The sequence below is a fragment of the Octopus sinensis genome, linkage group LG2 (assembly GCF_006345805.1).
Source record: "Octopus sinensis linkage group LG2, ASM634580v1, whole genome shotgun sequence".
Taxonomy (NCBI): domain Eukaryota; kingdom Metazoa; phylum Mollusca; class Cephalopoda; order Octopoda; family Octopodidae; genus Octopus; species Octopus sinensis.
The window spans coordinates 113,342,510-113,369,631 of record NC_042998.1 but is presented as its reverse complement, the minus strand read 5'-3'; the positions used below and the strand labels follow the sequence as shown (position 1 = coordinate 113,369,631).

The following is a 27,122-nucleotide window of genomic DNA, read 5'->3' as shown; positions in this document are numbered from 1 at the left end:
TTGTTTTTTTTGTGAATTCTCCCTATATCTAAATAAACACTGGGATGGTCACATTCAACATGTCTCTGACATAAGTTTACAGGATTGGGACTGACCTGAAACTAAATACAATAAAGTAAGAAATAAATAATGTTAGGAGAGATGGAGTGGAGATTGCTCAAAGCTGGAACATCTTTGATCACGTTTGCTTGACTAAAAAGGACATGGATCTATAAACAGTGCTTGAAATAAATAGAGGAACAATATGAAGATAAAACCAAATTTAAACAAAAATCATTCTAAAAAAGAAATTTGGAACTGTTTATTTTTATTATTTATTATTTACAAGCCTTTATTAAATATCTTAAAAGAAAATGTTTTATGATATATAAAATTAAGTTGGGAAGAGAGTGAATGTAACAATTCGCTTGGATGGCATTGACCAAGATACGTGGTTTTAAAAGGTAGATGCAGCAAGGAAATTAAAACGACAGCACCTAATTACATCATAGCCTTGATTGTTTCCTTTCTTTTCTTTGTTTGCAAGTCAATTGGCAGGTATTTGGCAATAGAGAGGAATCAGTGTTGTACTGGAGTAGTGGTATGGGAAAAAGAAAGGCTAAGAGGATAAAATATGTGTAATAAGGTGATTAATTAACACTGGATACCAATGGCTTGTAACACTTGTCGCTCAGCTGGGGTATGATGGCTGCTAAACATGTTGTAAAATGCTTGCTGTGACAAAGACTGCAAGAATTCTGATAAGTATGCCTGCGAAAGAAAGAAAATGGTATTATATAAAAAAAAGAAACAAAAACAAATAAAAATGCATTGGTAATATGGAATTTTCGACAATGTCAAATATCAAGAGTACCTAGACTATTAGACACAGAAAACAGAAGAAATTTTAAAAAACTAAAATTTAAAAGAAACTAGGTATCCTATGAAATAACAGAATAGGTGAAAGCCATTACCTGCAGATCAATATGATAAACTGGGTCAGCCAGTGCATCAGGATCTTCGTCTTCATCCAGCCCAGATTTTAGAACTGAAGAAAAAAAAACAAGTAACTAAAAACAGAAAAAGGTGATTAGTTGTCACAAGATCAATACATCAGCTGAAATGCTTTGAGGTACAGCTTTTATGCTCAAACTAAGTCTTCCTGAGGTCGACTTTGCCTTTCATCCAACAGGATTTAGTCAATAATAAACGGTTTCCTAACATCAAAATCAAGATGTTCACCCACTGATAGACACCCCTAGCAACAAAAAAAAGTCATCCAACTGACTATCTGCAATGGTGCATGAAGTTCTCACAAGATTGAGTTTTTTTTCTCATAAAAGAAATTAGTGATATTTATGCCCTCTCCTGACTTTCCTCAAGAGGGGATTGTCAGTGGCTTAATTGACTGCAGGTCACAAACTTGATTTAGCAAGCGCATGATTGTACTCTATGTTTGCCAGGAAAAAATACTGGTTTCTATCTATCATTGGCACAACAAATCTGAGGGAAGCATATAGTTGATTAAATCAACACCAAGAAAGATAATATTAATTTTATTTTGGCATAAGGCCACATATTTCATCAATCATTCAATGCCGACCTTCCACGCTGGCAAGGGTTGGACATAATTTTATGTTAAGGGCTCTGGAACTAATATTTGGTTGGTAGCATTTAAAATCAGATCAGAGGCAAAACTAAATACTCTAGTTTGTTTTAATTCCAGGTCAGCTCTGAATTGAATAACTAGGTTCAATCTCACAACTCCAGAATTTCTACAGTTTGGCCAAGATGAAAACCATACTGCACATTATGACATGCAATAGTCTGGGCAGGTCTTACTCTGCCCACTGTCCAGTCTGTTTCTGTATGTATGTTAGAAACATGTCAAGCATGACAGAGCAGTACTATGATCCCATGCGACTTTTTGAAAGGTTCTTATTGAAACAACCCACTCTCAGCTTTTCTTTATACAAATATTTTTTTTACTGGTTTCAGTCACCAAACTGACACCATGTTAGGACATTGCTTTTAAGGTTATAGTTAATTATATCAACGTTAGTACTTGTACTTATTTTCATTGACCTAGAAGGATGAAAGATTTAAGTTGAATTTGAAAAACGCGAAGGGAGATAATCAAATACCCTGAGGTATTTTTTTTTTTTTTTTTTAGAGACTATTAAATTCTGTCACTATCTCATACACACTTTCTAAAGAATGGCAGCTAACAGAAAGACAAATATTGAGAGAAAAGAGAGAAGGAAGTTATTCATAGACACTTATTCTACAATCTTTTGTATTTTTATATAATTAAAACAAAAACTTGCAGTGATAACCCTGTTTTTTTAAAATTCAGTTTATCTTAAATAACCTATCTTCCATGTTCATTTGTATTAAAGACTAGTGTAATAAGAACAAGAATTAGCCACTATTCTTAATATGTTAAGCAATTATGCAATGGCTCCCTCATTATTTTGAACCTAAAAATAGTTCCCCAGCCCCATACAAGTAATACACTTACCATTTAAACCATCACCTCCATAATCCTCTAATATGCTACTCAACGTTGTACCATCAGATACTTCATCGTCATCATCATCACCTTCTTCAAACTCATCCTCCTGTTAAAACAAAAATGGGGGAGGGGGAGAAGAATCAATAAAAAGGACAAAACATGGTATTTTCATTTTGATTAATAATCTGACTAATTCTATTTCCAACTACAGTTCAAAAATACCACAACCAAATAGGCGTTAGGAAGGGCATCCAGCTGTAGAAACATTGCCAGATAAGACTGGAGCCTGGTGCAGCCTTCTGGCTTCCTAGATCCCCGGTCGAACCGTCCAACCCATGCTAGCATGGAGAACGGACGTTAAACGATGATGAAATAAATTGCTATATTACATTCGTAATAACTCTGAACTTTCTCCATTCTTATCTTATTCTAGTAATTATACTTTCAAAGATTTCTCCCCTACCACTAACTCATTCACTTATATAAACTATTTACTACTCTAGGAAGTCTGAGCATTTGGAAAAATCTTATACATCCTGTATGGTCTTGGTGTGGTAGATGCACAGGAACAACAAACAGTCTATTTGATTTGTTAACTTACTTGTGATTCCACCGCACTTCTTGTGTCCATAGCTTGCACTGGATAGACCAGTATGGAATTTCTATCTATATCATTTCTACACATCAAGCAGGATGGTTTTCCTGAAGATAAAGGGAGTAGAATCCTGTCCATTTTCCTGCTTACTAGAACTTTGGTCTTTGTTAAGTAAATTTTAAGGACCTCCAATTCCAGGTTTTGCTTTTACAACTAAATTTCTTTCCTCATTCTATTACAGATTCTGCTTACAACAACAAGGTTATCAGCATACAGTAGTTTCCAAAGCCAACTAGTCTTAAAATTCTTCTGTTATGGTCAGAAGAACAATGATTAGCGCTAGTGAACTGCCACCTGTACACTAAATTTGCTGCTGAGCTCATTTTTAACTCCCATCTTATAGACAGCAAACTTGTACATTGCTTATATGGCTCTCAGAAGCCATACATTGGTTTCCAGGTTTAACCCTTTTGCAATTAAGATAGCCAAATCAGGCCAAAATATTCTTTCAGATCCAGCCTCATACACCCATCCTACAACGTCATTCCAAAGATAAACAATTACATAATCAAAATTTCTAAAGTTACAAGATAGTTCGTAGTTAATTCAAAACAATGTGAATATATAAGCATTACATTTGATAGAGGAATATGACTGCTAAAAGTTTAAAAGAATCTAGCCAATCATATCCTTCACAACGATATAGAGATATAACACTGGAGAAAGTTCTTAAAATACAGCATATTTTTAATTATGGTATGTTCAACAATATTCAGCACCATTATCAGGTCAATGAACAGTAGAATGGAGAACAAAGCGTCTAGCAATCTTTTAGTTGCACCTGATTCTCTTATTTCTTTTACTAGTTTCAAACACACTTCCTATAAACCTGGTTTATAGGAAGTAAAGAGAATCAAATAGCAATTCAACTTGCCCTTCATTTTTCCAAGTTTGATGAAGTAAGTACCATTCATGATGTTGGAATTATAATAAATTATACACTTTTGAAAAAAAAAAAAACCCATTATTTTAGTATCATTGTTACACACTGGCCAGCATGGGTTGGCCAAATTTCAAATTTCACCACTGTAGTGTCTCCTCATGAACTAGCCATTCAACAGAATGTAGGTTAGGATATTTTCTTCATTTTCGTACCAAGTGGATGAGCTTTTGTCACCAACTGCTTTGACAATGATAAAAACAAATATGCATCATGATAGTAGTACAAACTTCCTGAAATTCACTCCCATTTTAGCATCCATCTTTCCTTGTTTGCATAGGTCAGATGGAATTCATTGAGGCAAATTTTTTATGACTAACTTTCTCGTTGTCAACCCATACCTATTTGGAAGCAAGGAATGTCTCTGTCTATGGCTGGATGTATCTCCATAGAAGACTGGAAACAAACAACAGTAATAGTATGATGACAATGCTTATTTACAACTATTGCACAATGTCAAGACAGAGATACACATCATGTATATGCTAGTGCCACGTAAAAAACACTCATGCTGGTGCAATGTTAAAAGCATCCAGTACACTGTGGAGTGATGGCATTAGGAAGAGCAGCCAGCTGTAGAAACCATGCCTGAACAGACAATTGAGCCTGATGCAGTCCCTGGTCATCCCAACTCCAGTCAAACCGTCCAACTCAGGCTAGCATGGAAAACAGATGTTAAATCATGACAATCACACAAACACACACTTGACTGGATTATTTTCAGTTTCTGTCTAAGCTAATTCACAAGGCATTGCTTGGGTTGGAGCTAGAAGACACTGGCCCAAGGTGACACAGTGGGATTGAACTTGAAGATATGTAGTTGGAGAATTCTTAACTACAGAGCCATGCTTGCACCTGCCTATATCATATTCCTTGCTGACACTGATTTGCAGATGTTCAAACCAAGCAGCAATATCACCAGTCTGGAGAACTGGCAAAAACCATGGGCACTGCTGCTATACAACTTTGATTGAAGTAAGTTGCTGTGTAAGATTAGAACCTTCACTTTTGGTTTCAGTTGGTACTTCATCTAACCCATGCTAACATAGGAAAACAGACAAAAATGAAAGAACAAGCAAAGTGTATGCCTGTGTATATGTATGCAAGTGTGCTTTCAGTTTCTGTATACAAAATTCACTCCACAAGGCTTTGGTTGCCCAAGGATCATAGTAAGGAAAAAAAAAAAAAACCCTGCTCCAAATGCCACACAGTAGGATTGAACCTTAAACTATATGGGTCTAGTCAACAGAAAAGAAAAGAAAAAAAAACTTACATCGATTAATTCATCTTCATCGGGAATATTGGTTGCCATGTTAGTTTCCATTTGATTAGAAAGTTCATTCACAATCAGTTTGTAAATTTTAACTAAAACTGGTACCCGTGTCCACTGAGTTGGAGCTAAGAATAACAAAGCCAAGATATTTTATTTATTAATCTGACCAGAATATATTGAAAAAATTATAATTCAATATATTACATGAAAATAAAAAAATACTAAAATATTACAAAAACTAAACTATTTTAAGACAATATACACATTAAACATTCCTATAAAAAGGAAAACTACTCTTTAATGACTAGCTTTAAATGCGGTTTGCAAAACATCCCTATTCTCATCTCTATGAGACATAAATTCATTCTAATTTGCAATTTATCACTAGTTCCCTCAGACTCTGGGCTTTAATTTCCTATTTAAATATAGTTATTGTTTTTGTTCATTCATGTTGGTAAGGATTAAACAGATCTGTAAAATGACTTGGAATTAACTTTCTAAGGCATTCTGATCTATCGTTAATTCGAATCATTTCAATTAATCTGCTTGTATTTATATTATGTCTAGATTACTACAATCAATCACTTTAATTATAACGTTTTTAATATTCTCTTCAATTGTGAACATACCTCCAAATAATCTAGCTTGCCTTTTGTTAATATTTACAAATGGTTGGACCACTTTTTCTGTGCTAGAATCTGCATTTTGTACTAAGGTCTAGATCTTTTTAATTTTTCTTTCTAATGAATTAAATAATATTCTTACTCTTACCTATAAAAAATGCTTCTTAAACACACAACCAAATCTGTGTATTTAACCTACCAAACATCTCTGGTATCTTTGGAAGCACATTTGCTTCAACTAGAATAAGGTGGAAATGATAAGGCTTGAGTCACCAAACCTATCAGACTTTACCAAGAAACCTAATGACTACAGTCTTACATTCAATATCCTTTTAATCATTCATTGTTTTCAGTTACTGGATTGGGGATATGCTGGAGCACAGCCTTCAATGTTTTAGTCCATTATATCAACTACATTACTCAGCCATGCAATTAGTATAGACCAATAAAATGATTATCAGAATAAGTTCATCTGATTTTCATCCCTTTATAAAATGAACTCTAATGAATTTAAATATCACAAGGTATTAGAGAAACATGTATGTAAATGACTTTCACCACAAATCAACCTGAATCTGTGTATTTAAATTTTTTATGGCTCAACCAGGAGCAAATTTCAAGTCCAACAACCATTTTTTGAGGCTGTATGGGATGGGTGGGAGGAAGTTAACTTCAAGACAAAAACCTAAGTTGAATGCTTCCAACAGACTGAACTTCATAAAAAGGAACGGGAACGTGAAACTCCGAGTAACAGGTTTTGTTAAAAAGGAATCTATACAGCAGGTAGTTGTGCTGAACTAAGTAACATAAAACTTACAACCCAAGGAATTACACTGAGGAATTGAACCAGAAGCTACTCAATTACAAAGTCAACTGCTTTATCATAAAGTTACTTACATTTAATAATAAAAACTAAAAAGGTAATCAAAATTCAAATGAGGATTAAAGAAAATGAAAATTATTAAACATTACACTAAAATAAAAACCATTATATGCAAAAAATCCACTTGCTTTTATTTCTTTGGGATCGTGTTCTAATACCACTGTCATCAATAATCTCATCTCCAGTAACTTCAATTTCATTAAAACGTGTATCATTGGTATTAACAGCATACTGTAGAAGTTTGGTGAGAGCAATAATACTGCAAAACAAAGAATCAATATTAATATGTATGTATAAAAAGTACATGTAGCATTAATGGAATTGAGTTTCAGTTTCAAATAAATGAATACACACACACACACACACACACACACTATACATGATAATAAAGCTTAGACTAGTCTTGACTTGCATGACACATATTTATCCAGCTGATGCACTACGGTTAGATTAACCCTTTCGTTACTGTATTTATCTTGAGATGCTCTATGTTTCTTTCAATTACTTAAAATATAATAAAATAACCAGCTAGTGCCAGGAACATAAATTGAGACTAAGGTTTGGTGGAAGATTTTAATTCATAACTTATGAAAACAAGACATTTATACACAGAGCCAGAGCCAGTTTCAGCCGGGTTGGTAACAAAAGGGTTAAAGACTGGAGAAGTGGTGAAGACTGATTTGAAAATGTTGCATCTCACAATGTTGCCTTAGTTGGTGACACATACTAGCATAATGAAACAAATGTTAAAAATTGGTAGTGCTGGAAGATGGACAGCATAACACAAATGTATGAAAACTATTCCCAATTGAGTGGCTTAGTTTACATTACAGAAGATTATTTTTAGTTATACAAACTGCCTAAGTTTTAGTTTTACAAACTGCTTTCTGAGCAAAAGCAACTGTGAAATTGAACAAACAAGAAAAACTACTGGAGTGGCTGAACGGACTGAAAATTGCCAATTCTTCAAATCAGGTCTAAAATAGGCTACATTGGATAATACAGCACTCAATACATATGCCTGAACAAAAGAAGTCTGAATATAGGTTTCTTGGTTCATAACCAACCTGGGGATAGACAACTTAAAGAACTCACCTGACTTTATTTTCATAGGCACCATAGAAGAGATGCTGGCGTGAACACCATTCAGTAAGAACAAAATGTAATGCTGGTTTGCCTGTTGGTCCAGGTACATTGGAAAGAAATGCCAATAAGGCTTCCATTTGTGTGTGAGTGAGATGTGCAAAAATCATCACCAAACTCTGAATTAAGAAACAGTATGATAATAGACAATATCAATTAAATAGTTAAGTCTGGTAGCTAGAGATAATCAAATAGATGAATATAGATCATTAGTTTCAAATCTTTTATAGTGATCTATTTTAGCAAATAATCCCCAATTCCCATTCCTTTCTTTTACATAGCTATCCAAAAATTTAATAAAAATAGCACAACACTTTTCTTCAAGAAATATTGAGTTTTTGCTTATAGTAATATGTTTGTAGTACTTATGTCCATGGTTTATCACCTAAACATATTCACCTAAACATTTCATCAAAGTCTTTAGACTTCAAAAAAAAATTTTTTTTTAGTCTCCATAGATGTAGACATGGCTGTGTGGTAAGAAACTTGCTTTCCAACCACATGGTTCTGAGTTCAGTTCCACTATGGGACACCTTGGGCAGGTGTCTTCTACTATAGCCTCGGCTGCCCAGTCTTGTGAGTGATTTAGTAGACAGAAACCTGAAAGGAGCCCATTGTATATATACGTATATATTTATGTGTGTATCTGTCCTGCCATCACTGCTTGACAGCCAGTGTTGGTGTGTTTAGTCCCCGTAACTTAACAGTTCAGTAAAAGAGATTGATAGAATAAGTACTAGGCTTAAAAAAAGTCCTGGGGCCAATTTGACTAAAATCCCTCAAGACAGTGCTCCAACATACCTGCAGTCAAATGACTGAAACAAGTAAAAGAATATCTTTTCAAACTTGTGTAATATAATGAACTAAAGGATAGGACATAGTTGATAAGGGTTAAAAAAAAATCATGATTTTTGTAACACCTCCAAAACTGTAAGAGAAATCACAACACAAATTGCTGTAATAGGAAGCAGTACATTTAGATATATCCTGTTATTCTTAAACTGGAGTTATACGTACCATCCAAAATGGACTCTGGTAAACAGACACACAAGAGCCAGTTCATGGTGTTTATGTTGTCATTGAACAAATTGGATTAAGTCTACTACACAAGAATAGGTAGAGCCTGACACGTTTCTGCACAATTTCTTTCAAAACAAATTCCACTCACTAAGCTTAGGTCAAACAAAGGCTATGATAGAAGACATCTCCAAGGTGACACATTGTGGGATTGCTCCAGGAACCACATTATCATGAACAAACTTTTAAACACTATGCCCAGACATGGCCATGTTCAGTACATTTTACCAGAGATCATCAACCTAAAAGAACATTATTTTGATGTCACAAGTCTACACAGATTATCACTTATCTATTTTGGCATGTTAACCGTACACATATTATGCAATTAATCTGACAGTTCTTTTGCTGAGATTGAAAACAGTTGTATCAAAAATAGCCAATCACTTATAGTGGATGAAACCTGTGGGAGAGAGAGACCCTGGAAGACATGGGATGAAGTGGTGAGGGCTGATTTCAAGATGGTGAGTCACATAGAAGAGATGACAAGGACCAAGATGCTTGGCAATACAAGGTTCTTGGCAAGAACTACCCACCTCAGCAAAACTAAGTTCTGGAAGCACTATGTATTTCACCCACATGTTTAATTCATGCACCCCAATGAACCAAACATCTTTTCATACACCATGCTGCTCATCTCTTGACTGCTCTAGCAGCCCAATGCTGCTTTGTCATCTCTCTAGCTCTCTTCTGATCCCCAATATACCCCTTACTGTATTCCTTCTCCTCCCTCTCCCAACTTTGCACTTTCATGAACTCCTTGCTCACTCACTCTCCAATCTTCACTACCACTTACATTCATCTACCTGTACCTTGAAAGTGTGTTCTGGCTTGCTGCCACTATATATCTCTCTCTCTCCAACTTGGGTATTCATTTATCTCCTCTGCAGCAAGACACTTGTGTTTCTGTCCCTTTATATAGTTTAAGTGGCTAAATTGCCTTTGCAAGTTACTTGGTGACCATACCAGTGCTATGTAAAAAGCATCCAGTACATTATGTACTATAAAGTGGTTGGCATTAGGAAGGGCATCAAGCCATAGAAACCATGCCAAAGCAGATAGTGCTTGGAATGGTTTGACTGGAGCTGGTAAGCCAGAGAATTATGTCAACCAATGCCAACATGCAAAAAGGACATTAAATGAGGATTATTATCTGAAGTATTGATGTAATATTTTGTCGCTGATGTACATCACACTTTTAGAGGTATATTTTTTACCCTTTAGCATTTAAACCAACCCTATCCAGCTCAAACATTCTACCTGTTTTACATTTAGACAGAGTAGATCCAGCCTCTCACACTTACCCTGTCATGCCTCCTAAAAATAATTACACCATCAAAATCTCAAAGCTAGGAGACAATGCATGATGAATTCAAAGCAATGTGAACAAATATGCATTGCATTTAAGAGAGTAAGGGTTAAAGATTTTATTGAAAGATTGAAAACTGCAAGTTGGGGTGGGGAATAGACTGAGAATTGAAATGGGGGCTGACAAATTGCCATGTTTAATAAAATTAAGATGTTTTTGAACTGTTAAAAACTTGTCCAATACCATGGCAAGAAAAGAGTTGCTGCAAACAACAGTACCTTCTCATTAAAAATAGGGGTGTGGCAAAAAATTGAATAAATACAAATATAAATCTGGCCTTAAATTATCTACCTGTATGACAGATAAAGTTTCTGAACGTTGCATTTTGCCCAAGACAGACCTAAGCATCAAGTCGAGATCTTCTCCAAGCTGACTACCAACTTTACTGATAATCACTGAGACTAGTTTGCCAACAAATGTTGCAGTAAACTCAGGAGTCTTTGGGTCAAGTAATTTGGCTATCACCTGGATGATGTAGAACAAACCATTTTTACCTAAATTAGGAGGGAAAACAAAAAAAAATTATATATATAAGCATATAAAAACAATTTCTAACATAGACACAAGACCACAAATTTTAGGGCCAGGTACAATCAAATCAAAGCATGTATCCTAGGGATCAAGCAACCAGGCTTTCACTTGTGAAGTCATGGATTCCATTCCCAATCTAAGAGGCACATTATGTCCTTGAGTGAGGCACTTTACACATGTTGCTTCAGTCCACTCAGATTGAGCAGCATTAACAATTCAGTAATAGGACCCAAAATGTTCAGGCATAACAAGATAAACTTAGCACTGGACTGCTATATACTACCTTTACCCTTTTATAGTCAAACCAATCTCAGTACATGACTGGTAATTATTGACGATGAAAGGCAAAGTCCTTGCAATTTAAAGGTTTCTCTGGCTTGGAAAAGAAAATACATGAGGATCAGTTAATTATGATTCTATTCAACACATTCTACTCTCAGATTCACACACTTATTGTAGCAGTCCTTCAGTTTTTCTAAGCCCTCTAAAAGCTCGGAAGGTTGGGCCTCCAACCAGGCCTTTCATGATGCTCTTAAAGCCAGGAACTATTCAGCACCCCACCTCATAAATACTACATAGCATTTGGTGTTATGTTCTACTAATACTACATTAAGTTTTATAACAATGCAGCAAGTTGCACAATTTGAGGGCAGGTACAGTTGATTAATCAACTCCTAGTACTTAATTCTTTTGACTTTGGAAGGATGACAATCAATGCTGATCCTGGTGAGTTTTGAATTTAGAACAAAGAAATATAACTAAATACCACAAAGCATTTTGTCTGACCTTTCTATTTCTGTTATTGCACTTCATTAATATTTTATTGAATACAAATTTTATATCTAAGAGACTATAAATGAACAGCAAACACTTTCATGTAAATGAGACATAATTAGTACCAACTGAAAACAAAAGAACAAAAAAAATTAATTGCTGTGGGTCCACTACACATTTCAGAGTGCTTAGAATGGCTAATATCAAAAGAAACTACTTTTAATAAATAGGTAGATTTAAAAACAATCTCTACAATCATATAAAATCATTTACATAATTGAAACAAGAGAATGGTAAAAAATTAACATGTGGCATTTTAGGAAGAAAAAAATGTAATAAAAATACATCTAGTGTAGGCTAGCAAAGTAGTTATAATAAAAGCACATGTCAACACAAGATTAACAAGAAATAAAAGATGAGAGAAAACTGTTTAGTTTATACTTTAATGACAAAAAGGTAACAGCATTTACCTTTAATGCTGCACAAAAGAAGATATCTACTGTGTTAGATTAGTATTATTTCAGCTAAATTTTAATGGCATAGTCTACAGATGGTATGTTGGCCTGTCAACCAAGTTACAAGATAGGGACCCATGGAGGATTGAACCTAGGACACTTCCAAAACACCACCCCCCCCCCACTTCCACTATGGTCAATTGAGGAATAGACATTACAGTGATTGCTGATAACTTAGGTCATTGGTAATGGCATGGTATATGTGGTATGTCACCTTGCTCAACACAAGTGCAAGTTGTAGCTGACAGAAGATGAAGACAATAGAGATCAGACAATGGAGATGAAGGAAATGATATCTTACCATGATCATCCTGCCAAACCATGAGTTGATCCAGTCCAACAGATGCAAATGCTCGGAGACACTCTCCACCACTCTGCAAATAAAATGAATTATCTCTGAGGTAAAACTTTTGACTGACAACTGTCTTGTTTCAAGAAAAGCTACAAAAATAATCAAAGTACTAGTACTTGAGAGTCATCGTTACTTCATAAAGCAGTAAATATTTACGAATATTCATAAATATTCAAAACTTTGAAAAGACTACATATTTTACTTGATATAAAATCTGGAATTCCCCACTAGCATAAATCTGGAATTCCCACTAGCATCAGTCAGATAAGCTTTACATCTCAAAACTCATCTCATCACCTTAATGTACTTTTCATTATTTGTACTAGCAGTCGCGCCGGCGTTCTCGTTTGTAAAGGGAAATAACTATATAAGCATTTTTAGAGAGTTATAGCCAAAAAATAGCAAAAAAAATGCATTAAAAATGGGAAAAAATTATGGTAAATTTTTTTTTAAATCGTTGACTCATCGTAGACATTTTCTGTTTTGGTGTCTTCAAGCCATGAATCGTTGTTCTAAAAGAACGCTATCTTTTAAATCGTCCGTTCTCCATGGCTAGAGGGTTTGGACGGTTCGACCGGGATCTGGGAAGACAGAAGGCTTGCACCGGCTCCGGTCTTATCTGGCAAAGTTTACAGCTGATCCCTTCCTAACGCCAACCCTCCGTGAGTTTAGTGGGTTGCTTTTTCGTGCCACTGCAGGAGTGCCAGGCGCGGATGCATCGGCCACTGGTCGGAGTGGTTTTGCATTTTATGGAAGCCAAAAAGGCGGCACTGGTTCGGCTACGAGTCGGATGTGCTTTTTACGTGCCACTGACAGGTTACGTGCCACAACTCATCTCATCACCTTATGTACTTTTAATTATTTGATATATCTGTTATTTGTCACACAAACATTTAAACTCCTGGCACCGTAGCAGTGATACCCAATTCTCCATAATAATATTGAACAGTATTTGTTTCAGCAGGATCTTTTCAAATGTTTTTTAATATTCATCTATCTAATCGTTCCTGGTTATTTTTTGTGGCCAATGTTGGTTTGTACAAGCTAAAAAATGAAAATCAATCATAATCTCATCAGTTCCTTCGACTTCTGCATGTCCTCTCACACTGGTCAAATTGATACGCTTCATATTCTGTTCAAAACTAAACGTGAACTAAGAAAGAATTCCAGTTCAAGACAAGAAGGATTGAGTGGAGTATTTAATCAGAGAAGTGAGGAGAGAAGAAACTAATGTGCTGAGTGGACACAAAAAGTATGTAGCTACCTCATTCAGAAGAGCAGAGACTATTGTAATACAAGAGATTTTTTTCAATATATCACCATCTTGTGTTCCATCTAATAGGGCAACTTTCTAAAAGACTAAACTACATTACCTCATAAGGAAATTTAGACATTAGGATAAAAATGATGGGCATAAAAATGATGGCGATCATATCAAGATTAATAATTAAAAAATGTGAATAATATGGAACTATTATTTCCTTACCTGCATAGTGGAATTATCCTCCGTTTGTAAAATACATTGTACCGAAGCTGGGAAACAATCTTGGACTAGAGCATCACTCAACGGTGCCTTACTTCCTCGTACTACCATTTGCAGGACATCTAATGCTGCCTGGAGAAAACATAATTAAGATATGCCACCATAAAACAGGAAAACAAGAGGTGGAAAACCTGGCTAAAAAAACATTGATCATCTCATAAGTAATACTGAGTTGTATTAATGTTTTCTGTCATACAACATTCTTTTCTACACTAGGCACAAGGCCTGAAATTTTAGGGGAGGGAGCCAGTCAATTAGATCAACCCCCAGTACACAACTGGTACTTAATTTATCGACCCTGAAAGGATGAAAGGCAAAGTCGACCTTGGTGGAATTTGAACTCAGAATGTAAAGTCAGGCGAAATACCGCTAAGCATTTCGCCCTGGCAGCTAACGTTTCTGCCAGCCCACTGCCTTCTGACATACAACCTTGAGACAAACTGGACAGGTACAGATAACAATCTGGATATTTAATAACATGTCAACCTTTTTTGACAGGTGTTTATTTCTTTACCTAAACTTTCAGCAGAACATTATCGCTTATTTAGTTTTATCATTTGTATCATGTACATTTAATTTAGCTTATTTGTGCAACCTTCAAATAGAAAAAAAAAAAAAAGTGCAGTAATAAGCAAGTTATAAGACTACAATCTATTTTTAAATCCAATTCCATACAATTAGTACAAATCTAAGCTGTTAATGCCATGGGGTAATCCTCAGCCAACTCCCCACCCTGGAGTAGGGGATAAGCTAAGAATTGAAATGAGGGCAAACAAATTGCCATGCCTAATAAAATTAAGATGTTTTTGAACTTTCATATGTTGTCCAACACCATGGCAAAGAAAGAATGAATGCAAACTAAATTCTCTTTAAAAATAAATTGGGGAAATTTTTTGCTATAACTATGTGGAAACAGCTTGGTATTTTTCAGTTTGAGAACCAGCCTTAAGTTCAAATGTAGTGTGGAAAGAAAGGCTTTAGTCATAAAAATGTTCATTTTCATAAATATTTCCTGGTATCTTAATAAATAATTACACTGTTTGTAGTAGCAGTATCAAATAATCAAATACTTTAGACAAAAAATTATTTAGCTAATTAACAGTCTGAAATTCTTCTATCTAACTTAATATGGATGTTTCATTGGAACACAAAATACTGCTATGGATGCCAGATCACTTGATTTCAACATACTGCATATCTTCAGTGACAGGTGACCCTGTCACCACATACCAACCAAATCTCATTGCTGGCTTTCAGGCACTATGCATTAATGAGAACTTCTCAAGGCAAATACAGCAGCATTCAGTATTCTAATAAAACAACCATATCAGTTGGATATAAAGATTACCTTTTCGTATAAATACTGACAATTTGAAATTCGATTTCTGATTAATACTTTATATACAAGCACTGATTAACAAACAGCTAGCTGAAAGTATAAACAAAGCCAGTGGCTTGTTTAGGCTCAAAAGGTCCAGGTACTTCTGGCTGACAAGACATATTGAAACCATAATGTCTAAGAATGCTATGTGCCAATAAGTCAAGTGCTACGAACAAACATTGTAAGAGGAAGAAGTTGTTTCTTGTGACTTTCACAACAGAAACTAGCATATTTTGCATTTGAATCTGCTGGAACATAATTTGCAAATTATCTATTAATCCAAAAACACAGCCCAATGCTTAGATCATATGAACTTTCCACAGCCCTTCCATTTCGCAAAATTTAATTGACAACTCAAATAAAAAAAGATTACTGGGTTTATATTATATATATATAAATGTGTGTGTGTGTGTATAATAAAAAAATATATGAACCATTATGAATAGTAAGAGTACTTACTGCAGGTAAACCAGGAGGAACTTTGTCAGGTGAAGCCTGAAATATACTTATCAAGGTTGGTAAGAGACGCTGCTGTAAAGGGGCAGTACAGTGGGCATTTTCAGCCAAAACTTTTACCATATCCTCCACCAAACTGACAATTAATGGGTCTGAATGAAGAAAAAAAAATACAAAAAAACCCAAATTTAGCAGATACAAAGAGGAGAGAAAGCAACAGACAAGCATAAAAAATGCATGGCTGTGTAATAAGTTTGCCCCTCAACCAAATGGTTCCAGGTTAAGTCCCACTACATGGAATCCTGAGAGTCATCCACTATAGCCTTATGAGAGGATTTGGTAGATGGAAGTTGAAAGAAGCCCATCAAATTTATAATATATATATAAAATGAAGCCAGCATGCTTTGCTGGATGGACAATGCCAGTGTGCATGTTCAACAGAGTGTAAGCATCTTGAAAGTAAAGTTAGGCATAAGAGGCATCAGATGTAGTGTGCAAGAGAGACAAATGCACTGGTATGGTCATATGATGTGTATGGATGAGGACAGCTGTGTAAAGAAGTGCTGATCCCTAAGTGTTGAGGGAGCCTTTGGTAGAGCTAGACCCAGTAAGATATGGGATGATTTTGTGAAGCATGATCTCCGAACTTTAGGTCTCAGAAAGGCAAAGACTAATGACAGAGACTTTTAGTGATATGCTGTGCACGAGAAGACCAGTCTAGCCAAATGAAATCACAGTTGTAGTTGATGCTAGTGTCATGTAACCAGCACCCATGCAGGTGGCATACAAAAAGCACCTTTCGAGTGTTGAGCCTCATGGAGGTAAATTGAATATTAGGTCTCACAGAGGCAATGACCAAGACCTTTGGCATTATGATGTGCTTGAGAAGACCCATCAAGCCAAATAAAATAGTTTTGGCAGATACCGGTGTTGCACAAATGGCACCTGTGCCAGTGGCACATAAAAGCACCTTTCAAGCATTGGGCCCCATAGAGGCAAGGAACAAAAACCATTTGGCATTATGCTGGGCTTCAAGTGTTGAGCCTCACGAAGGCAATGAGTCTATTTGCTATTATGCCGTGCATAAGAAAACCCGTCAAGCCAAGTAAAACTGCAGTCATGACAGATACCAGTGTCATGCAAATGGCACTTAAAAGCACCCATTACACTCTTGGAGTGGTTGGCACTAGGAAGGGCATCCAGCTGTAGAAACCACGCCAAAACAGACTGGAGTCTGGTGCAGCCTTCCAGCTTGCCAGCCCTGGTCAAACCATCCAACCCATGCCAGCATGGACAACAGATGTTAACATGCATGTGTCTTACCACTACTTGACAGGAGGTGCTGGTGTGTTTACACCCGCATAACTTAGCAGTTCCTTCATCAGAACCAATAGAATAAGCACCAGGCTTGAAAAAAGTACTGAGGTTGAATTGTCTAACTAATATTCTTCAAAGTTGTGTCCCAGAATGACCACAGATAAACAAGATTTTCAACTAAGGCACTTCCATTGTTTAAGAATATCTGTAAAATTTGAAGAAAAAAAAAAAAAAAAAAAAACCCATCATTGTCACCATTTAATGTCCGCTTTTCCAGAATTGCAAAGGTCAGATGGAATTTGTCAAGGTAGATTTTCTATGGATGGATACCCTGCCTGTCACACCCCACCCTCAAAATATCAGAGTGTGTCTAGCTCAGAAATCTTATTTCATATACAAAATGGTTTGCTGGAGTTGTTATTTTTTTACAGCTGTATGTCTTTCCTCCTACTACCACTACTCACCTGAGACGCAACAAGTGAAATAGTTTTTTTTTTTAATTGTAACAACCCAAACATAGTAGTAACTGAATTTAAAACAGTGTGGTCTGTAGTCCAGCACCCTGACTTCTTGACCATTGTATTTCAAATTAATGTTACATAACTATAGTGTAATTAATTAGTCACCAAGTTTTGTTAATATATTCTTGAACCTATGATCAAAGGTGTTCCAGTTATATTTATCACAACTTTTTCCAAAGATAGGGCACCTAAAAATCCTATCGAATGTATTACTTTTTTTTAGCAATATTGGCAATACATAGCAAGATGTGACTTGTGAGTAATTTAACTGCTATTTCTAGAATAGTCAAGCACTGGGTATTATATAATGATGGCAAACTTTCAACAAACCATGTTTGCAGGTATGGCTGGGTAGATAAGAAACAAAAGGCGGCGAGCTGGCAGAAACGTTAGCACACTGGGCGAAATGCGTAGCCGTATTTTGTCTGCCGTTACGTTCTGAGTTCAAATTCCGCCGAGGTCGACTTTGCCTTTCATCCTTTCGGGGTCGATAAATAAAGTACCAGTTACACACTGGGGTCGATGTAATCGACTTAATCCGTTTGTCTGTCCTTGTTTGTCCCCTATGTGTTTAGCCCCTTGTGGGTAGTAAAGAAATAGATAAGAGATTCACTTTGCAACCATGTGGGTGAATTGGATTCCTTTCCTTGAGTGTTTACAATTATAGCCTTGGGTTGATCAATACATTTCGAGTGGAATTTGGTAGGCAAAAACTAAAAAAGCCCTATGTATATTATACACATGCACAAGAGTCAAAGGAGGCAATTGAAAGTGTTAGTGTTGAGAGGGACACTTCCAAAAATCCCCTCCAACTCAAATCAGCAGGGGAAAGGGAACATATGAAAGACATGCACGCAAATATCTTGGAATATATTGGTGAGAAAAGTGGAAAACTGAGGCTTTTCAAAATTTCTTGCATAAAGTTACAAACACTCCCTTGTCACTATTGTCAGAAATTCAGTGAACAATAATTAGCCCATTGGGACCCTGTAAAAATTGCACTATTAAATAGAAAAGTACAAAATACAAATTCACTTCCAAATTTTCCCACAGATAAGTTTCTCATGTAAGACTAGAAACAAACAGCCTCACTAAGCAAGGGTACAAGTACACACAGATAACAAAATTCAGTTTTTGTCTATCAAATCCATTAAGATTTGGGTTGGCTTGGGGATATAGTAGCAAACAGTTGCCCAAGGTGCCATGCAGTGGGACTGAACTCCGGGTTTGTGCATAAGTATAATATACAACCAAGCAAGTTTCTTAACCATGATGACAATGACTAGAAAGTATTAAAAAGAAACAGCTAAGAAAAAAGAATGAATACGTACCACTACTATATTTGAGGAAAACTGCAATGGTTAATGGAGTGACTTTACACTCTACACTAGCTGTAAAATTATCATCAATCTGAAATAGAGAAGCAAAGCTGAGTATAACAGAAAACACAAGAGAATATGGGTTTTCTGTGAAAAACTAAGTGTTTGCCAGGTAAAATTTGGAATGATCAAAATTAAATCAATGATTTTTTTTTCAGAATTGTATTTGCTTGGTAACTTTTTAAATTCAAATAAATTTATCTCTTTCACATGTTGCTTTTCTGAATTTGTTCATTTGATGCTGTTATTCCATGCTAGCTTGTGCCAGACATAATCAAGGCATGATTTTTACAGCTGGATGCTCTTTCTGTCACCAACATTTTTCAAGTAAGAAGTTTCATATTTTATTCTAAAGTATCCAAAAACAGTGGGCAAGCAGTTAATATGTAGACAGGAAATGTCATTAAACACCACAGTTCAGTGTTTGTTGTAAGCATTCACACAGAAATATACATGCACACACAATGAGTTTCATTCAGGTTCTATCTACCAAATTCTCTCAAGTCATTGGTCAACCCAGCGCTATAGTAGAAGACATGTCCAAGTTGCCAGACAGTGGGACTGAAGCCAAAACCATAAGGTTAAGTAAACTGCTTAACCACATACAAATGTTAATGTGGTTGATGTTCATCTCAAACAAATGATGAGAGGTTCTTGGTCACTGTATGGCAGATAAACTCACCAAATCACAGCAAAGAGACAATGTGTTAACAGACATTGATGCAGAAAGTTTGCAGCAATATTATAGTAGAAACTGGATACAGCCTGTTTCAATGTCAAGCACTAAGAACTTTACCAGTCTTAAAAAATATATGGAATATTCCTATTTTTGTAGGTGTCAAATTTTCAAAGGAATCAAAATATAAGAGTAAACTTTTCACTGAATGCAAAATATCTTAAAAATAACCTTTTTAAAAATATTTTATATTGATTGTTATATCTCCAAGATCAAACCTTATTCTATAGGGTTGAACAAGCAAATTAAATAGATTAAAACTGTATTTTTTTTTTTGAAATTGGGCACAAACAAGAATGTGTAGTTAAGAAGTTCACTTTGCAACTATGTGATTTTGGGTTCAATGTCATTGCAGAGCACCATGACCAAATTTTTACAATAGTTTCAAAATTAGCAAATCCTTGATTGAAATTTGGTAGACAGAGACTGTGGAAGCCTGTTAGGAGGACTGTTCATATTTTGGGGTGGTAGATATATTCAAACTATTGCAAGCATTTGAGCCAAGTCTCCAGTTTGAAGAAATTCCTTCTTTGCAGTCAGTTAGAGACCTTGAAAAAAGGCCACAAGTCATATATAAAAAAAAGCAAGCCTAAATTCTACTTAAAATCCAATTCAAGCAACACAGACTAAATAATAAAGTACTCACTGCCAACACAAGTATAAGAGTTTCCAACGTAAGTGCTAAAACATTCGACGAAAACTGTGTTGTAATTGTGAGAAGACCTTCCATGATGTTTGGGAGGAAGTTGAACAAAAGCTGTGTGGTGCCAGTGTTCTTTAGATGTTCACAAAATCCAAAGACTGCTCTAACAGCAGAAATTCTAACACTAGCTGGTTGATTGGGATGTAAACCAGTCATGGTAGCCTGCAGAAATCTAACAAAATTAAAAAAAAATTACTTTAAATTGACATAATAAAAACAAACAAAAAATATTGGTTTCAAATTTTGACACATCAGCAAGTTTAGGGGAGGGAGTAAGTTGATTACATCAACCCCAGGGCTCAACTGGTACTTATTTCATCGAGTGAAAGGATGAAAGGCAAAGTGGACCTTGGCGGAATTTGAACTCAGAATGTACAGATGGACAAAATACTGTTAAGTATTTTGCCCAGCATGCTAATGATTCTGCCAGTTCACTCCTTAAAAAAACAACAAATAAATATTAACAGTGTACAAATACATATACCTTCACTTAGAAAAATAAAGCATTTTATTGGAATATTCCCGAAGCTTTCTCATTACTTGCTGGATGTAACAAACAAGATGTCTACAGGACAGGATCTTTCCTGCAGTTGCTAACAAGGAAATTCCCCAATAGTTTCCATAGTCTGAATGGATGCCCTGATAAATACATTCGGATCCTTCAGCATTTCCATGACATGTGAGGGTTCTAATCAAAAACAGTGATTGAACCATTTCAAGTAAAATCAAGAGTAAAACAAGGATCATCATAGTGCAAATGTTTTTCAATCTTTATTGCCACCATCTTTGAAATCATCAAGGATGATCGTCTATCAGGAATTGAAATTATCGAACCAATGGCAAGCTTTTCAATCTTGCCCAATTGAGGTCCGAAAACAAAATGTCTCCCAACTAAAACAAAAACGAAGAGGTGGGCCAAAGAAAAGAGTCAAAGATGACCTGAAATATATAATATTAATAATGAGAACAAAGAGAAATGCTGGAGATTCATCATCAAAGAGGGACTAATTACTTTTGAAAGTAAGGAGTGTTGAATAAGAAAAAAAAGAAGCTGAGAAAAAATAGACCAAAACAATTCCCTTATGGCCTACTTGGGAGGTTTGTTTAATCCATCAGGTGGCACCTTTAATGGATTCCACCCTGTAGAGAGCATTCAGGTCAGGACTGATTTGAAGAAACCTATTTCTTGTATAAGGCAACCAAATAACCTCAAATCAAACCACAGTCTTACAGGCATACTGAGTAAAGTAATTCTAAATATGCTAAATAAAAACTGCCATAGCTGGAAAGCTTCATAATTCCTTCCTAAAAACAAAACTTTCAGATTTATATATGAAATGTACATACTTTAGAAAACATTAAAATTTGATTTTTACACAAAGATTAAAAGAAAGTTAAAAAAAAAAAAAAATTAGCATTTCCTTAGAATATCATGCTTAGAAACAGGTTTCTGTTTCAAATCTGTTACAAAGTATACATCCAAGCTTAAATCTAATGGCAATCTGAGATCAAACCAATAGAAACAGTAAAATTGTAAATATTTATTGAATGCTACAGTTATAGAGACTCACACACAGGACTTCAAGTTTTGTATGTGGGTCTCCATAACTGTATCATTCAATAAATATAGCCCTCTATTTCCAGTGATATTGTAGTCTACTTCTTTGAACAGAAAATCGGAGTCTGGACAGCTTTGCTAGCCAACTCCATATCAAACGGTCCAGCATGGAAAGTAGACATTAAACGATGATGTAATATCTAAATCAGGAATATTGATTAATTTAGACAAATGAGTTTAAAATTAGGGCATGGATTGGGGGGAAAGGGCATTGTCATATTAAGTTTAGTACTTCACTGGTACTTTAGTCTATTGACCCTGGAAGGACAAGCAAAGCTGATCTCAGCCAAACAATACAGTTCCTGGTTATAACCTTTTACATTCTGAGCTCAAATCTCTTTATAGTGTTATTCCTAAGGAAATGTATTTTTTTCTCAACATGCCAACATGGAAGATGGAGATCAAATGATGATTCTTTAAATATTAATCCAACCATTGTAAGTAAAATAAAAAAATGAATTTCGTTTTAATGTCTTCTCAAATATGTACACATTATGCTGTAAATATGAAAGATTTTGTTTATTATTTAGGAGGGAAATTTTAAGTACTATATTGAATATATCAGTAAACTGTTTAACCTTAAGCCAACCACCATGAACCTATTGATCAAAAGCATTCCAACCACAGCCATCTTATAGCTTATCGAGAAGTAAGATTACCTAATGTGTTATTGTTTAAGACAGTGCTTAATGCATTGTGTCTAATGAATTAGCAGTTCTGCTAATACATAAGCCTTGTATTGATAAAATGTTTCATATTTAATATTCCTATGACAATCCTTATAACAACTATTGGACATTTTGTCACTGAAACAAAAATCCATCTAGATTACAAGATTGTTTCAGTTGACAAAGCAGTTAAAGTGGTTCTCCAACTTCACATAACAAAATCAAGATAGAAATTTGCAAGAACTTCTCCTTACTCAACTAGTGAGTTTACAAAACTAATCATTAATCTTTGTTGCTATTTACAATCAGGTATACAGAAATCATTATCATCATCGTTTAATGTCCGTTTTCCATGCTAGCATGGGTTGAACAGTTCAACTGGGGTCTGGAAGCCAGGAAGCTGCACCAGGCTCCAGTCTGATCTGGCAGTGTTTCTACAGCTGGATGCCCTTCCTAACACCAACCACTACATGAGTGTAGTGGGTGCTTTTTACATGCTACCAGCACGGAAGCCAGTCAAGGCAGCGCTGGCATCGGCCACATTCAGATGGTGCTTTCTACATGCCACCAGCACGGGTATCACAACTACAATTTCCATTTGATTTTTATGGGATGAAAACTAAGAATCTTTGGATGAAAGACGTTTTTGAAAAGCTTTTGATGTATTTACAAAATTTTATCATTTTAAAAAATAAAGCAGCAAGATGGATTCTTCCAGAACTGTCGTTCTTACATTCATACAAAACATTAAAGAATACTCACTTGTCCATGGTTTCATTATCCATGACTGCAGCAAACCTACTGCCAGTCCAAAGACAACGACCAATCAAGAACGGTGACACTACAGAGAGGTAAAAATATAAAAAGATGTCAAATATTTAGAACAAAGAGTGTCTGAAATAATTTTTAACGATCATTTCATTCTTTACATATACTTTACACATAGTTAATCACTGTTTATTATCATTTAATATCACTTGTCATAATGTCTGAGTTTTTATCAACCCAAATTCAAATCAGCCAAGAAAATCTCAAAAACAACCAAAATCTTTCCTCAGACATTTCTACAAATTAAAGTCTTGGATTGACATTAGAAGTCTTAATCTAGTACTATGGACATGTGATTAGAATGTTGCAGGAAAGAATCACAAGATGGATTCTTCTATCCAAGCCAACCAGGAGGAGACCTAGGGGTAAACCAAGAAAGTGTACAGTTGCTTCTGATAGGACCCTATAGATGAAGTGCCCGAGGAATCTACTCCAACAACCCTCCCAGGAATATTGGGCAGAGAAGACAGGTGGATGGAATCCTTCAGACAATAACCTCATTTATTTAAGAGCACATATTGACTAATACTGGACAACCAACAAAAATTGAAGTGCTGCAATGTGTCCTGGCCCCGAGTTCACCTAACTCTAGATACAGCAGGAGTCAGAGTATACTTTACCATTGTAGATAGTGGCAGCACGATAAAATTAAGTGTTTCATTGGCTTGTAGTGCTGAGTTTAGTTTCTTTAATAGGGAAGTCTAACTACAACAGGCTAGTATCTTGCCCTGAAAGTTTCATCTCATCTGTTGAAAAGCAGAAATAACTACCTGCCTTATAAAGCCTTGTGACTTGGAAAATATTAGTTTTATAGAAGTGGTGGGGTTGTTACTTTCACACTGCTAAGAGAACAGGGAGAATATTAGGGATATGGTCGAACCAAACTCACAAATATTGGAATTAGAGGATCAGAATAAACTAGATAATAAACTCGTAGTAATATGGTTGGTGTTAAAACCGTGCAAAAACAGGCACAGAAGTCTGGTGCAGGCTCCTGTCAAACCATCCAATCCATGCCAGGTTGGAAGGTGGACGTTTAAACAATGATGATGATTTTCCTTGACAGTTTGCAAAATTCAACTGTTATGAGGAGTAAAGAGAGAAAGTGGTGTGGCTTTGATTGAAAACCAGTAAATGAAAAACAGAATGGAGTGAAAGAGAAAGAAAGATATATAAATAGGAGAGGGCAGATTATGAGCCAAAGCTTTAAGCAAAGATAAAGATGAAGGAAGGATAGTGGCAGTGGCAATTAGCAGGAGCAAAGCTGCATCTAGAAATTATCAATATGGCCAAGTTAAACTACCTCAGTAGAGCATTTGGAATACTAAATATTAGGGCAAAGAAAATTGTCAGCAAATTCTAAATTTCAAAACAAATTGTAAAATATGTCCCCTGATAAGACATGTGAAGTTTATAGTATTACAACTAATTGATTTTCAGTCATTCTTACTACACAATTGTCTTCAACCATCTCCATTTCAACACACAGCATTGATCCTGTTTCCTCTACCAGTCGTTTTCCATTATATTCACTTGACCTCTACTCTGATCTTGTTTAAGCTTCAACTTTAACAGCTTTCACCTTTTCTTTATCCCCCATCCCCACTTCCATCACCTAACACATCTACACCACCTCTCACTCTCTCTCCTTCCAGTTTCATTCTTTCTCTTCCACATGCCAACAGCCAAAGCTTAACATTGTCTCTCTCTTCCAAATTCTTACAGAAGTTGAATTGCTGTGAGGCAATTTAACTTCAAATTCTTGTTCACTAACTGATGCAAACACACACCATCACTACTTTCTTCAGATTACTAATTTTATTCACTTATACTAAAGAATAGAGTAAAAGTAAATAGGATACAAGCCAAAGAGGCGCAGTCATTCAAAATCTTCAAATCAAAAACCCTACCATTAAAGAAAAAGAAAAGCCATTAGATCATATAATTTTAGATATAAAATAAAAGGATGCTCATGGTTGGAACACCTTTGATTATGGGTCTGTGGGTTCAAGGCAGACCTGGGACTAAAAACAAATTACATTAGATGTGACACTAAGTAACTCAACAATTATTTCATATTATAACAGATATTGTATATATTGATTTTAAAATAGGGTTTGATGTTAGGAAATGCATCAGGCCATAAAACACAACCTTAAATGTGGAACCTTGATGAATACAAGTAAGTGATAAGGTGAACTCATACTTTAGTAGAAAGAAATGTTTTTAAAATGCATGCACGCATGCACACCACACACCCAGAGTTTATGCAATTTTACAATATTTGCATATTGAAGAAAATATTTTAAAAAGAAAGTAGAATGTTAAGAGATAAGATGTAACAAATAAGAATATACAATAACGATGAAGCGAAGAATATATATGAAAGTTACCTGACTCAGCTGCCATGTCTGCAAGGATCACAGATTCGATAAAGTGTTTGATGTCAAACTGTAGTTTCCCTTTTTTCAAATAATCAACAAATAGATTACGAACACTGCCTAAAGCCAACAGACATGACTCATGAACTTTCCACCTGCAAGAACAAGGTTAAACAAAATGTAAATTGTCTTCCTATGTTATTGTTTCATAAGTTAGAGGAGGAGCAACAATGCCCATAACTGTTGTAGGCTCTTCCAGAACTAATGAGGATGTGCAGTTGGAGCATTTAGACACTGATAACAGTAGTAAAAATATACACTTTGAGAGTAGTTCAGTTCTGCAGAGAAGGATTGGGCAAAGTGTTTAATAAAAGAATAGAGGAGGAGAGACAAGTGGGCCTGAGTAGAAAAGGTATTACAGATGACTGGTTTGTGAGTTGAGGGTGTTGTAATAAAGGTAAGAGAGACACAGAATTACAGTGTAATTAGTGAATCTTAGTACATTAATAGTAATAATATTAATGCTATGTAAATGTGAGCAATGCCATAATGCAGGTCATACTCAAGCATTGGTGTGAGCCAAGTCTCAACCAACTGCATGACTAAATTTATGGATGTTTGTAAGTACTCAATGGTCCAAGCACACCAGATATGAAGACAGGGACAGTGTACATTACATGCAAACAGTTATATAAGCAGAATTCTAAATCATGATTTTAGGTGGTCAGTATGTCAACTGATCATTCACTCTCAATATGGTTTAAATAATAAAAATTTTTTAACGAAAAAAATTTTTAATTCCTACCAATTGGGATTACCAGCATTTTTGTCAAGCTCTGCCTGTTGTATGTGTTGGGTAAAGGCTTGACATAGCGCTGGGGCACTTTCATTAGGAAACTCAGCAGCAAGGGACTGTAAAGGAAGGGAAACAATATATAGAAAAAAAAGAACAAAAGGGGATA

At 35.5% G+C, this 27,122-nt stretch overlaps 1 protein-coding gene across 2 annotated transcripts in view; it reads right to left on the bottom strand.

Annotated features, from left to right (window-relative positions):
• Positions 1-287: 287 nt before the first annotated feature.
• Positions 288-27,122, bottom strand: part of LOC115232449 (importin-9) — a 50,377-nt gene continuing 23,542 nt past the window's right edge. Inside the window, exons 11-25 of one of the 2 annotated variants that reach the window (XR_004997227.1) lie at positions 26,966-27,072; positions 26,173-26,315; positions 23,714-23,792; positions 20,609-20,837; positions 19,179-19,257; positions 16,013-16,161; positions 14,116-14,244; positions 12,579-12,651; positions 10,749-10,951; positions 7,964-8,130; positions 6,997-7,127; positions 5,363-5,487; positions 2,501-2,600; positions 954-1,049; positions 288-750 (exon numbers count right to left, since the gene is read on the bottom strand). Coding sequence is in view for 1 of the 2 variants with exons in the window: in XM_029802329.2 (XP_029658189.1) it covers positions 634-750; positions 954-1,027; positions 2,501-2,600; positions 5,363-5,487; positions 6,997-7,127; positions 7,964-8,130; positions 10,749-10,951; positions 12,579-12,651; positions 14,116-14,244; positions 16,013-16,161; positions 19,179-19,257; positions 20,609-20,837; positions 23,714-23,792; positions 26,173-26,315; positions 26,966-27,072 (1,905 nt within the window). In the remaining variant the exon portion in view is untranslated. The remainder of the gene's footprint in view (positions 751-953; positions 1,050-2,500; positions 2,601-5,362; positions 5,488-6,996; positions 7,128-7,963; positions 8,131-10,748; positions 10,952-12,578; positions 12,652-14,115; positions 14,245-16,012; positions 16,162-19,178; positions 19,258-20,608; positions 20,838-23,713; positions 23,793-26,172; positions 26,316-26,965; positions 27,073-27,122) is intronic. The other variant, XM_029802329.2, reaches the window with a different exon arrangement.